Genomic DNA, 13,655 nt, shown 5'->3' with positions numbered 1-13,655 from the left:
AGCCCTATGAGTGTTTCTGCAGACATCTGCTCTGCTCCCATGGCAGTGGTGTGGATGCCTCTACCAGTGTTTCTGCAGAGGGAACAGCCCCCTAGCAGCCTGGGACCTCGGGGCTGGCTGTGCCAGTTCTGACACAAGGTAGATTCAGCTCCCACCACTGCAGGGCTGATTAAAACCTATTATCTGGTTGGCTAATGGCCCCAAGCCGCTCACAGGTAACTTAGACTGTTCATTTAGCCACAAATCATCACTGGGCTGGCAGTTTATTTACCTTCCCCACCAGCCTCCTGTGGCTTCCCAGACCCTGGAGATAGCGGGTGGCCTGGCTGTAAGGGGCAGGGCAAGGACAACTTCCTGCTGTGGGCAATAGTCAGGGCTCCAACAAAACCCAAAAAGGGGCTCTTGCACCAAGCACGTCTTACCAGGGGCTCAGCCTGTTCGGGGATGAGAGTGGGGTGCTCCCACAGCCTCTCGCATGGGGAAAGAGCTGAAAACACTTCTGAGTAGGCTCACATCCTGTCTCCAGTATTAGTGGTGACTCCAGGCTGTATTTCCCACCAGCTGGCTACAGACTTTGGAATGGCACAAGGTGTCCTGAGGCACCAATTCCACAGCAGCAAGATTTCTGCTTCCTCAGAGATGCTTTAAACAACGTTGACACACTTGGGTTTCTTACTGAGAAGTAATTTCTAAAGGTGGAAAGCTCTGGGGGCTGTGACCTGGTGAGTAGTTAATGCTTAGCAAACAGGTACAGCTATCCTGGAGACAGACAGGGAGATCTTTCAGCACCCAAAAGCCTAAATGGCCTGGTTAGAAACCAGAGTTTCTGTCACCTCTCTGGGATGGGCTAAGCACTGATTCCTGCACAGTCTGTGTGTCAAAGGTAACTTCTATTGACTCGAAGCAGGAGGCAACCCAAAGCTGACAGAAGGACCTGGTGCTAAATTGTCCGTCTAGGATTGTCCAAAATGAAAGGTTAAGTGAAAATCAAGACATCCCAGCATGGGTCATGTCATATATTGTGTCTGGGATGAAGACTCGCCCCTGGGAAAATGGAAGTCTGGTCCCAGTTGGGAATTTTTTTATCAAGGTATGGATTTTCCTCGGCACCCTTGGCTTTGATCTTGGAGCAGTTGGATTTGTTGGGGGACATTACGTTGCTTCCCAAGGTGATACTGAGGAAGTAGTGGGGCTGTAAAACTGAACTGTGCTCCCAAATACTACCTGTGATCCCCATAGCTTGTTTCTGAGGGCTCAGGTACTACTGGCAACAAACTGGGGAAGTATGTGAGGTGCTGTTGGTAGTGTTGTGGGACCCTAGAACTGCCAAAAACTTGTATACCCCAGACCTGGGTGTTTTTAGTGGCAATATGGGGGTTTGTCCTTCTATTTTTACTCCTGGTGCTTGACCTTACATGGATGGGAGTCACAATGGAGTCAATTCACTAGAGGCTGTGGACACAGTAAAGAGCTCCAGCTGTCTAGCTGTGTACCTCCTCATCAGAACTAAAATGCTTTGCAGGGCTTATGTGTACCTGCAGGGGTGCTGCTGTGAGTGCCTCTTTCAGCTGACTGAAGGAGGACTGAGTTCTGAATGTCCAGATGAGGCATCTAGAAAATTCCCTCCAAAATACAGCAAGTGAAAGAATGCTAGGAAGCTCTGAGCTGTGTGAACACTCCTGGAGATGCCCATTGCCCAGCATGGGATGCTATGATCAGGGTCTGCCCCAGAGATGTAGGGAGCTTAGGAACTTTACTGCTGCCTGGGCAGCATGGACTTCTCTCTGCTCTGCACTTTCTGGACAGAAATAGTCCAAGTGGTTAAAAGTGGAGGTACCTTTGGGGCAAACTGTACATGAGGTGCATCAGGCAGAGGACAAATGGAGATGTTGATGAGGTAGGTTTTAGCACAGGGAAGCTGTGGGGGGACTGGGAGCAATATGATGCTGACTGGAAACATATCCCCTTAAACTCCACCTCATCCTGAACTGGGGTGGTTTCCTGGGAAAATTTCTGTCCATAGTGCCCTGAACCCTCAAACTGGAGGAATGAGCTCTTTCTCTAGTTGGTACCTTGGGGTGTGCCACCTGTGGCTGATGTTTATGGTTGCCTTAGACCCTCCTGTGCAGGAAGCATGCTGGGCAGAGGTGAGGGGCCAAGCCACAGTCACATTCACTTATTACAGTCCTCTGATTTAGTTAGCAACCAGGTGAGCTGTCACTGGAGGATCTGATGGATGGGAAAGAGAGTTCCCTCCTTCCTGAGGCGGGAAATGAAGCTAATCAGACCTCGGACACCTTAATCCAGCTCTGATCTGATTAATGACCCTGAAGACTGTGAACTCATCAGCACCCTGGCATCTATCACTGCCTTACATCCTGCCCCTTCTGCTGTCCACCACCCAGCCCAGCTCTTCTGCACACAGCCCTGGATTCCATCTCTCTGCCCTGCACAGCATGGGCTGTGTGCCAGTAGCTGTGGTCCTGGACAACCCTCTTGTAGGGTCTCAGGGTCTAGTCTGAATATCTCCACTCATCATCCCTCCATGATTTTTCTAGATTTCTTTATTCAGATACTTCCCAATAAAGAAACCAGTCAGGTTTTATGGCTCTATCAGCAAAGATTTCTTGTTTGTGCAATTCAAAGGATGCAGCCTGGATGGTTGTATTTGCATCACCCTAGCATCAGTGAATTAGGCACTAGTGTGAGCTGCTGATCCTTGGGGGAGTTGCTTGTCTTTGGAAAACTTCCTTGGGTACTGTAGGGGACTTCCATGAGGCTGTGACTAAGAGCTATGACCCAGACCCCTCTTTCAAGACCTGCTTCCACTGCCTAAGCTATACACTGGGTACAGTCACAAGTGGTCTCAGGGCTTGCCAGGAGTTACCTGGGCTTTCCTGGGCTATCTACCTGCCTGTCTGTTCCCCCATGGTGGTGATTGAAGCCGTGATTTCTCTGTTGTGACCCAGACTCTGCTCCAGGTCACAAGGCATATTCCCTGTACAGGGCTAACAAACCATTGCAATCCTTGAAATCAGTCCTGAGGGCTCAGGTAGGGAAGTGATGGCTCCCCTCTTCCCATGTAGGCTATTGATCTGCAGCAGAATTGTCCTACCTTCACTGTGCTCTCTGTTCCCTTCATTCTTCTTTCTCCTCTCTGGGCAGCTGCTTGCTGCCTCTGTGGCACACAGGATTAAGTGGGGTGGATCCATCTCTTGCTCAGGGAATGTGCTGGAAATGCTGAAGGAAGAAGGAACACAGGGAATTTCCAAAGAGCAGGACCCACCATATGGCACTAAAAAGCAGAGGCTTGTGTCACTGTGTCATGAGGACACAAAAAAGTGGGAATCAGAGACACACAGGTGCAGACCTTTAATGGCAGAGATTCCTAAGGCCCTTGAATGCACTTTGCCTCTCACTGAAGGCCAGTGCCAGGGGATATGGACCAGCTCTGCTCCTGCTAACCACCATTCCCAGACAAGCCAAAGCTTTCCTCTATCTGTCCCAGTTGTTATTCTCTAAGCTGTATCTTGCCTAGGAAAGGAAAGACCAGGCAAATGAGTAACAATCTGCCTGTATGCGCCTGCTGCGTTGGTACCTTGGACAGACATAGGTGATGGAGGGTGGTGATCCTGCGTGTGTCCAGCTCAGGTCCACTGGTCTTCCTGGATGGCAGTGATGCAATGGGAGACAGCACAGCTGGGCACAGCTGGTGATCCCAGGTACAGGATGCAGAGGAGCCTGCTGGTGAGTGGGTGCCTCTCCTGCCCTCCCAGCTAAGCACTCTGCCCTCCAAGTGCCGGGGGGCTCCACGGTGCCAGGGCAGCACTGGAGCTTAGCAGGGCTTTGCCTATGTGTGCTGAAGTCTGTCTAGTCATTCCAGATCTCCTCCAGTCGCTGTAACCACAGACTTGCTTCCCTGCCTTGGGACTCTGGCCTTGGGACGATGGCCTCAGTGCCCTGGGTGGATCCTGCCGGCTTGGGGGACTTCTGGGTGTGGAGGGGCTGGGGAAGGGGCAGAGTAGCTCGGGTCGGTCGCTGCTGTGTGCCCACTGCTGTGTCCGAGGGCTGCGGAAGCCGGAGGTGGGCGGCCTGTGGGGAGGGCGGGGGGCCGGAGCGGAGCCAATGGGGAGCTGGGGTAGGTGGAGAGGGGGTTAAAACCCACCCCGGTGCCGTCGGGCGAGCGAGTGCCCGGGAGGCGGAGCGGAGAGGAGGGCTGCCCTCGAGGGCAGCCCCGCGGAGCGCGGCGCGGCCCCGCCGGTGCCGGGGCTGGCCGGCCGGCCTGTGCCCTGCCAAGGGAGCGGTGGGGCGCCGGAGGGCTCGACGGCTCCGCACGGGGCAGGGCGATGCACAAGCCCATGGAGAAGTCCCAAAACTTCCGCATCGAAGCGCTCCTGGCCGAAGAGCCGGCTCGGAGCGCCTCCCCTCCGGGGCTGAGCCCCGGGGGCCCCGCGGCGAGCCCCGGGCCGGCCGGGCGCTCCGACACCCCCTCACCGCGGGCGCTCCCGGCCGCTGCGCCCCTCGCCCCGGCCGGCTTCGTCCCCAAGCCCGGCTTGCTGCATCTCTCTGGCCCCGGGCTCGGCACCCTGCCTGCCCTCTACCCACCCGCCGTGTACCCGCTCCCGACCCTGGGGGGCCAGCACCCCGCGTTCGCCTACACCGGCATCCCTCACCTGCCGCCGCCCGGCGCAGAGCACCTGAAGGCGGCCGTGGCCGGCTCCTTCCCGCTGGAGCACTGGATCCGAGCTGGGATGCTGGTGCCGAGGCTCTCTGACTTCAATGGTGAGTGACCCGGGGACTGACCCTCCCGTCAGGCGGAACACGGCTCTGGACCCTTCCAACCCCCGGGGGCGTCCGACGGCACATCAGGGTGCAGGTCCCTTCGACAACCCCGGACTGAGGCCCCTTCGAGGCGGTCCGGGTCGGGACCCTGCAGGGACATTGAGCCCTCCGGGATGCCCCCGATGCGTGGCTCTTCCTGTACCCAGACCCGCTTCCCAGCTCCGCAGGGCTGGGAGGCGGGTGTCCCACTGCTGGGGGATGGGGGGGGGGGCACGACATGAATCGCCCTCCGGAAACCTCCGAGGGCTGTGAGGCCCTGGTGAACAAATCCGAAGGGCAAAGTCTCGCCTTACGCCGGGCCGGTGTTCCGGCCCAGCCCCGAGAGGCACTGCCAGCGGCTACCCAGGCTGCTGGCCCCGCACGGCGCCGCGGGCTCGTTGGGCTCCTTCGGGGCGGGAAGGAAACGAAAATAAAGAAACGGCGGCAAAAACCTGCACCGGGAAACGAATAAATCCCTCCCGGTGCGGCTGGGTACGAACCCACCGGATCGGCCCCCGTGCAGGGTCCTGGCTCCTGGCTAGTGGCGATCGGGGGCCGGTGAGTTCATTGCGGGCGGCAGCTGCAGAAAGCGGACGGCCCCACAGCGTGCTTGGCTCCAGCCCTGCCCCAGTCCCTCCTGGGGGGCACCACCAGGGCTGCGGGCAGGCACCGGATCCCGCACTGCTGTGATGGGCCAAGCCGTGAAGGGTCCTGCAGGGCACGGACGGAACAAGAATTGACTTAAGTCACTTGTCCCGTTGGGGACCCCTGGCAGGGTCCCCTGCCCTGTGCTGGTCAGTGCAGAGATGGGCGTTAATGGTTAATAAAGCCCCATCAGAGCATCCAGATTTGTTAGCTGAGTGTAGTGTCTTAAAAATCTGGAAGCCCGTTTGCAAAACAATAATAATTTTAAAAGGCTGGATAAATAACGGTGCAAAAAATTATAGAGAATTAACTTGAAAAATCCCATTTATTACCTGGTCAGGGAAACAGGCTGTTTTTTCCCCCCATGCTGTCTCCCTTAACCTGGCTTTCCCTAGACCTTAAGAAAGGTCCATCTGTGAATCTAGAGGTGTAAATAAGCCTCCAGTGCTGTGGGTTATGTGCACTCTTCAAACGTGTCACTAAGACAAGAAAAAATAAATCTTTATTATGTATTACATCTTCCTGCCTCTCTGCTGAGGCCATGTTATCTTTGAAGGGTCTGGATCTGTTGGTGTATCTCAGCATCCTGGTAGCTTCATACAGGGTTGTGTTTCACCAGAGTGGGAATGCTCCACTGCATCTGATCCTGTGAGCGCAGTGAGATCCAGTGAGCGCAGCTTCTGGCTGGGATAACATAGAGGTATTTATACATCAGCCCCATTCCTCTCAAAAACAGGATATGCTCTTCAGCTGGTTGTATCCAAAACCTCACCAAAAGGAAACAAATGCCAAATTAGTGGCATGAGAACAACTTGTGAAGGGAGCTTTGCAGAATGCACTGGATCAGAATGTCAGTGGGTCTTGTGGGAAACACTGAACAGGGCTCCTATGAAAGCTCAGAGGGAGGAAAATCAGTTTCCGACCCAAGTATTACTTACCTCGGTTCTGGAGATCCTAAAGCAAGGTAGACATGTGGAGGTGTAACAAGGATGCAGCAAAAGCTGCCAAAACTGTAAATTTTTAAATCAGAGTGACCACTGCCCCAGTGTCCTTACTAAAACATGTTTGTTCCCGGTTTTGAGGAGCCCTTTGCAGTGGGTATTCTTTCTCTCCAGAGTGTCCTGTCAAATACTCCAGCAATTCTTCTGCTGTGCAGAAGAGAACCTTATCCATCTTCACATCCTTATTTCTGTCCATTGGTAACATTAGGGTTCTCAAGTGCATCTTCAGCCCTTGCTCATGTGGGCTCACTGAAGCTCTGAAATCAGGGTCCTTTGCAGCATGCCTTCTCCTTGTGCTTACCAGGACTGGCTCCAGCTGCATGTTATGGCTGTGTCTGGGCTCATATTGCCCCAGTGTGCTGGCCATGCTGTAGGGACAGGGACAGTGGTGTTGGTAGGCAGGGACAGGAAAGGGCACCTTCCTAGGATGTGCTGCCTCCACAGCCCTTCCTCATCTCTCTGAGGAGGCTGGTGGGCTGGGCAGGAGCCTTCCATTGTTGGCATAGGGCTCCTGGGATGCCTGTAGTTTGTGGGAGTCCCTGTCCCACCACCCAGCCTAGACAGACAGATGGACGGACCTTCATGGCTGACATGTCCAGAGTGACGGTATTTAAGTGTTAATGCTGCTAGTGCCAGTCATGTTTAACTCTCCCAGGAGCAGTGGACCGATGGCTGTAAGAGATGAATCTGAAAGCGTTCTAGGACATATTATGGATCATCCCAGGGGAAGATTGCCCTTGACATTTATTTAAAGGGAATTCCAAGACTAAATTCTGGGATAAATTCCTTCTTTGGGTGCATGTGTAGCAATGTTTTGCAGGTGTGGTCTAGTTTGATCTCCTGGGGACAGTCAAGGAGGGGGAAGCAGCAGGACAGCCCATGAACTGTAAGCTCAGTGGTATTTGTGGCACACAATCTCCCTGCTATCACATGTGTGTGGGGAGATAGGATGCCAGGGAGACAGTCTGAGATACTTGGTACCCTTAGGAACCTAGCCTGGGCTTGGGTACTGGGCTCACTCAGAGCAGTGCCCCCGCTGCGAGACAAGCAGGTGCCGTGCCTCCCTCGCTTGCTGCCTGTGCAGAGCCGCGTGTGGTGCCTGGCTGCCTCTGCTGCAATGCGGAGTGAGAGCTTGTGGAAGGCCTGGGTGCAGGAGCAGGCGTGCCCTTGCTGCAGAAAGCAGGGATGCTCCCTGCCCAGGTTCCGCTATCCCCAGCCTGCTCTATCCTGGGACTTTGAGCACCTCCTGAACCTCCCAGGGGGAGCATTTGACACTGCAGTGCCATGCCTGTTAGTTTTTCTGGGAGCTGTGATTTATTTGCCCTGTTTGTCAGTGTGGAAATGCCGTGCAGAGGTGGGAGCCAGGTGCAGAGACCCACTGCAGCTGAGAGCTGTAGAAGTGGGGAGCAGTGACATACAGCTGTAGACTCTCAGGAAGAGTGAAGGATCCTCTCTGAGGGACCCAGTGCTTAGATGGCTTTCCTCGCACACCACTTCCTTGCATCACCCACTCACTAACTTGATGGCCTGGAGCCCAGATCAGACCCTGCCCATGATGGCAGAGAGCTTACTGATGGGCTGTGCTGGGCTAGGAGAGCTGTCAGAATAAGTCTTATTAAACTTATTCAAAAAGCAATGCCTTCCAAGGCTCACCAGGTGCACAGTGGTCTGGTGTCAGCTGGAAATATGGGCTGGGAAACAGCTGGCAAGCAGCAATCGAGGTTTAATGGTGGAGCAAGCAAGGGGCTAGCAGAGGTAGCAAGTGCCCTTGCACATGCTGCCCCACAGATAATGGCCAGGGCTGCTGGCAGGTCAGAAAAACCCTCTGGTAATGACCCTGATGACGAGACTACCTCCCTCCTTTCCAGCTCTGACATCTGGAGAAACACCTAAAGCAGTCAGGGTGTTAATTTCCTTTCCTTTATCTGCCAGACCACAAAGTTAAAGTGAACTATAGTTAAACAAACCAAATTAAAAACAAGTGAGTTAATATCAACCTAGGATTACCCTTGTTATCAAGTAGGCGGAACTGTATCAAATAAACCAACAATTCTTTATAAGCTTTATCTAATTATCCAGGAGGCAGCTGCCTTGCAGAGCTCCTGGCCTCAGACTTGGAGGGCATTCCTGGCCCCAGGCCAAGCAATTTATTTACTGATACTGCAGCCAGATGCCAGGCACCCATCAGGGGGTCCAAGCCCTGCCAGGCTGAAGGGATGTTGAGACAAGGTCTGATCCTGGATGGAGTGCTGGAGAAGATGGCAGAGCAGATAATAAATCCTTTGGTAAGCAAAGGTGTGATGCTGAGGCAGTCACTGGTCTTCTGGTAGGAGCCAGATAACATGGAGATCCTTCCCAAAGGGTAGTTCTTTCTGAGATGCTCATGGTGGTAGGGGTGGGTTCACAGCTTGGGTGACACTTACTGGAGAAGGTAAGCCCTGGGAAGAATGCTTGCTGTCCACCCCATAAGAGGATTCTTTGTCCATGTGGCAGCCTGCCACAGGACAGGGAGGGATGGGACTCAGCAAAGCACACTGACAGGACAGGCTGGAGCTACCAACAGCCACTACTTCATTCCCTCAGTCTCAGCTTCTACCTCCTTCCTTTTTTCTTTCCCCAGTGAGAATCAACAGATCCTCTTCTATCATACTGTCTCCACACAAGAACTAGAGTCCTTTAGGGAAGGTAGCAGCAGAGCTGATGCCGGAGATGTTGGTCATTCAGGTCCTGCTGCCGTGAGTGGCTGAAGGCCAGCTGTATTGGCTTGGGCTTACTCCACCTGGTGTGGAGACCAAATCTTGAACAAGTCACAGTGGGGGGCAGTGGTGATGGATATTTACAGCTTCTGAAGGGTGTATTGTCACAGATTAGATGGCCAGCCACATTCTGTAGGCTGGGCATTGGATTGGTGGTGGCTTGAACTGGTGGTGGCAGAGGGCTTTGAGGACTGGGGGGGTACTTTTGTCAGCACTAGGGAGGAGGCAGGATGAGTTTCCAAGGAAGTTAGGCTCTGTATGGTGTTTGTAATGGACACACTGCACTGAAACTAAATTGCATACTGAGAAGGGGAAATCGGGGCTGGCAGCAGGACCATTCTCCAGAAATCAGTCCCCTGCATTGGTAGTTATTTGGGATATATCCTGTTTGGATTTATTTTACTTTTGAACAAACTTTCTGTTCTTCTTTTCCCAAGCAGTCAGCAGCTTACCTGGGGAAAAGTGAGTCCCTCAAGAGGGTGCTGTCAAAGCAAGCTGCCTTACAGGCTCCTCTGAAGCTGGACAGACCAAACTTGCATTGCTTTTAGGACTGAGATTCTTCTGTGAGGCATTTCTGTACCTCTGCTCTTCCCACATCTGGTTTTAGTCTGGTCACATATGACCTTGCTAGAGGCGGCACAGAGGAGACTTTCAGGTTTATCTGAAGGATTTCTGTGCACCCTAGAGCAGGATGCAATGCCCTAGGAGCTGAGGATGCAATGCCCTAGGAGCTGAGCCCTGGGTTTTCTGCACTGGAGTGGGGAATTGAGGCTGGGAATATGGTATCTTTTCACTCCTAGACCCTCCAGCTCCAGAAAGCACAGAACTCCTGGATTATTGGATGCTGAGAGAGCACAACCTTTGTTCTTCTCTTTCCCCAAAATTTTCCCTACAGACCATGCTCAGAAAGAGGAACTGCTCAGAGGAGCCCTTCCCTGACCTGGTACAGCCAAACCGCACAGTGCAGCTGCATTGCGGGGAGGGACTCGGGCTCCAGATGCTCCAGCCACCCTCCTGTCTCTGTCAGCAAAGGGGGCTCACTGAGACCCAGAGTCCTTGGGCTGCTAGACACTGCCCAGGGCTGCTTTGTGTTGTGCCCCCCACCAACACAGAGGGAATTCATTTCCCCTCCAGTTGTCTCTGATGCATCTCTGGCCTTTCCCTCCTCAAGGAGCTGCAAAGAGTGTTAGCTTGGGCTGCCCCATCCCTGCAGATGCTAGCTCCCATAACACCTCCTTTCCTTAGCCAGAGGAAGCCTTTGCAGACCTGTTTGATCCTGTCTCCATGGAGGATTTGTACAGCCAGAGCATCCACAGCCAGTCAGAGCCCAGATGGCTTCTGAATTCTGCAGAGCTGAGACTGGATCTTTCATCTCTATGTGTCTTGGAAATCTTTTGAACCTCTCATTTGGTTTTAGGCTTGGATATGTTTCATATGCAAAATAATGCATCATGTTCAGTCAGTCCCTCTTTTAACTGGCTGGTGGTTACAAGGCGGGTCCCACAGACTGTCTGTCCTGACACTGAGAAGCTACAGGCAGAAGAAGGGGTTGTGTCTATCCTGCTCCCATGAGGCGTTTGCCCTAGCCCAGCCTGTGTTCTGTCTGTTTGACCCACCCAGCATCCAGGTACTTAGGATCAAACCTGTGTTGTGATCAGTTAATACCTCTTTCATAAATTCCTGCCTCATGCGTCATCACTGTTTGTGAAGGGTTCGGTGGACACCTCAGGAGATGGGCAGGTTGGGATCAAAGCTGGAATCTGGGGGAGATAACATGAATGGTGCCCCATGCCCAGCAAAGTGGGTGAGCTGGAGTGGCCTTTGCCAAGCACGACATACTTTTAGGGCCAGGATGGTCCATCTTGTTGCCCAAAATGTGTCAGCAGGGATGTGCCAAGGTCCTTTTGCATTAGCGCCCACCACCACCCCCCATTCTCCCCCAAACCCCTTCCTGCTGCTCCAGCACTTTATTCCCAGCTGCAAACCCCTGGGTTTGATTGCCACTGTGGTGCTGGGAGAAGCCGTAAAAGCTGAACCCCAGGGGGACAATAAAGCCAGTGGAGAGGAGATAAGCAAGGATCAAACAGAGTGCGGCAGCCACCCCATGCTGGACTCTCAAAGGTCCCTTTGTTCCTGGTGCCTCCTGATTCAGTGCCGCTCTGCCTTCAAGGGCTGCAGGCGAGATAGTGGAGCTCACGGACAGCCCCGCTGCAGCCCCTGGCCGTTGAGCTGCCACCTGTGCGGCCCAGCAATAAAAAAAGACAATTAATTTCAGTCACAGCACTGATCCCAGTTGTACACTGAGGCCTGATAACGTATCTCACTGGTTCCTATCGGGCAATAAAGCCATTATTGGGGTGGGAGATGATGGAGACATTTGCCTTCCTCCTTCATCCTGAGTTTGCTGGGGGGTTGTCCCCCTACCAGTCTGCTGTCCCCTGACCCCTACCCACTGTCTGCTCTACAGCTGCCCCACAATCTGGCTTGATGGGGAAATGCCGTCGGCCCCGCACAGCATTCACCAGCCAGCAGCTCCTGGAGCTGGAGAACCAGTTCAAGCTCAACAAGTATCTGTCCAGACCCAAGCGCTTTGAGGTGGCCACGTCGCTGATGCTCACTGAGACACAGGTACCTTGGTCCTGGGGGGATGGAGCATAGCACCATGGAGCTGCCATGGGGGCAAGTCAAGGTCATGAGCAATGCTAATGCTAATGCCATCAGCTCCACACCCCACTGCTCCCATCAGTGCCTCTTCAAGGCCATCTCCTGCAGAGGCCTGCCTGGTGGGCTCCAGGCTCTTCTCTTGTGAAGGGTACCCAGAAATACTGCTCCTCTTTTTACCTGGCACCCCCAGCTTGGGTTTCAGAGCCTTCCCATTCCTCAACATGCTTTTTGTGGGGCTAAAATGGAAGTGTCCCAGTGCATATCCTTGGCTGGAGTCTGGATGGGGGAAGGCAGCAGCCCCCATTATTCCTCTCTCTGTGACAGCCTCAGCCTCTTTGCACATACTTGTAGCACCATGGGATACCCCACAATGAAGAGGTTTTGGGGGGACCCTCCATACAGGGAAGGTGAGGGGGTGAGTGGGGACAGGATGGAACAGGGTACATCCTCTCCCTTGGGGGCTTTCCCTTGGCAGGTGAAGATCTGGTTCCAGAACCGCCGCATGAAGTGGAAGCGGAGTCGCAAGGCCAAGGAGCAGGGGGCTCAGGTGGAGGCTGAGAAGCAACGAGGGCTCAGCAAAACCTGTGAGAAGTTGCTGCCCAGCGAGCCCCAGGGACAAGCTGCTGAAAGTCCCGAGTTCATGGGGCACAGCCCTGACTCGGGCTGCCTGCACTGCAGCACCGCCGAGCTGAGCTATGGTCCGGACTCATCTTGCTCGGGGGGCGAGGAAGAAGAGGAGGACGAGATGGGTGCCACAGAGAGGAAGATTGGCTCTGTGTTGTGAAAGGCGAATGGAGCCAGCTTGGGAGAGGGGCCAGACTGTGTTGTGGGGGGAGTCTCTTTGCTGGCAGACACAGACTGTGCCTGGAAGGAGCAGGGGGCTGCAGGGCACCTGCCACCCTTTAACTTATGTGTGTTTGGATCCTATTTAACTTGTAATTATTCCTCTGTGTGTATCTGGAGGAGTCCCCAGATGCTTCCCCTATAAAGCTGTTATCTGGATGCCTGTGCTTTTCCTTAGGGCACGGGAAAATCTCCTGTCCTGCTACTGTGCTGTCCTACCAGGTCTCTGGGGAAAAGGGTGAGGAAAGCAAACTTGAATAGCTGGCAGCTTGCTGGCACAGCTGGAAAACAGAGACCTGGACCCTTCTTTGACTGCACTGCTACTTTCCTACAGATCTGACAGTGCCTGGAGCAGCACATCCCAGTGTGGTGCCAGCTTGTCCTTCCCCTTGGTGGCATGAAGAGCTGGGAAGGATGCCCAGGTTGCATGCCAGCCTGCCTTGCTTCCTCTTGCACCAGTTGCATCCCTGGTAGGGTCTGTGCTTTGCAGGGCAAAACTGTCCTGTGAAGCAAAGCTGATTTCCATGCTGCAATTAGCCTGGTTGCATTGGTGTGGCATTTCCCCAAGTAAGTGGGGGTGAAGTGAGGCAGGAAAGTGCTCAGGCTGCAAAGGCTCAATGCTGTGGTGAGCTCCCATTTTCCCATGGTGATGCTTAACCTAAGTTCCTTTCTGGGCTTGTTTCATTATGCTTTTGGGATCTTGCTCACTCTGACTGGTCTGAAATCAGCCTTTGGTAGCAGGAGGATGACTGACACTCTCTACCACTTCCCTAGAAACACTAGGGTTAAGCACTGAGTCCCCTTAGTTAAGCAGGCTGCCCATGTCCTCACAGGATGCTGGAGAGTTCTGGAAGGCCCTATAGATCTCCCATGCTTTCTGTGCACTTACTGGGTCTCCCCTTGGGGTGCTGAGATGGCAGTGAAG

The 13,655-nt window shown here is 53.8% G+C and overlaps 1 protein-coding gene across 1 annotated transcript; it reads left to right on the top strand.

Moving 5' to 3' along the window:
* Positions 1-4,346: 4,346 nt before the first annotated feature.
* On the top strand, positions 4,347-13,055 carry LOC102101941 (uncharacterized). Its single transcript, XM_005519708.2, has 3 exons — positions 4,347-4,782; positions 11,691-11,851; positions 12,363-13,055. Exons 1-3 carry the CDS (start codon positions 4,347-4,349, stop codon positions 12,669-12,671), a joined length of 906 nt encoding a protein of 301 aa, XP_005519765.2. The 3' UTR covers positions 12,672-13,055.
* The last annotated feature ends 600 nt before the right edge of the window (positions 13,056-13,655 follow it).

Source organism: Pseudopodoces humilis, chromosome 8 (assembly GCF_049639895.1).
Source record: "Pseudopodoces humilis isolate 2021_Gansu_Grassland_sample_001 chromosome 8, ASM4963989v1, whole genome shotgun sequence".
Lineage (NCBI taxonomy): Eukaryota > Metazoa > Chordata > Aves > Passeriformes > Paridae > Pseudopodoces > Pseudopodoces humilis.
This window is presented reverse-complemented; position numbering and strand designations above follow the sequence as displayed.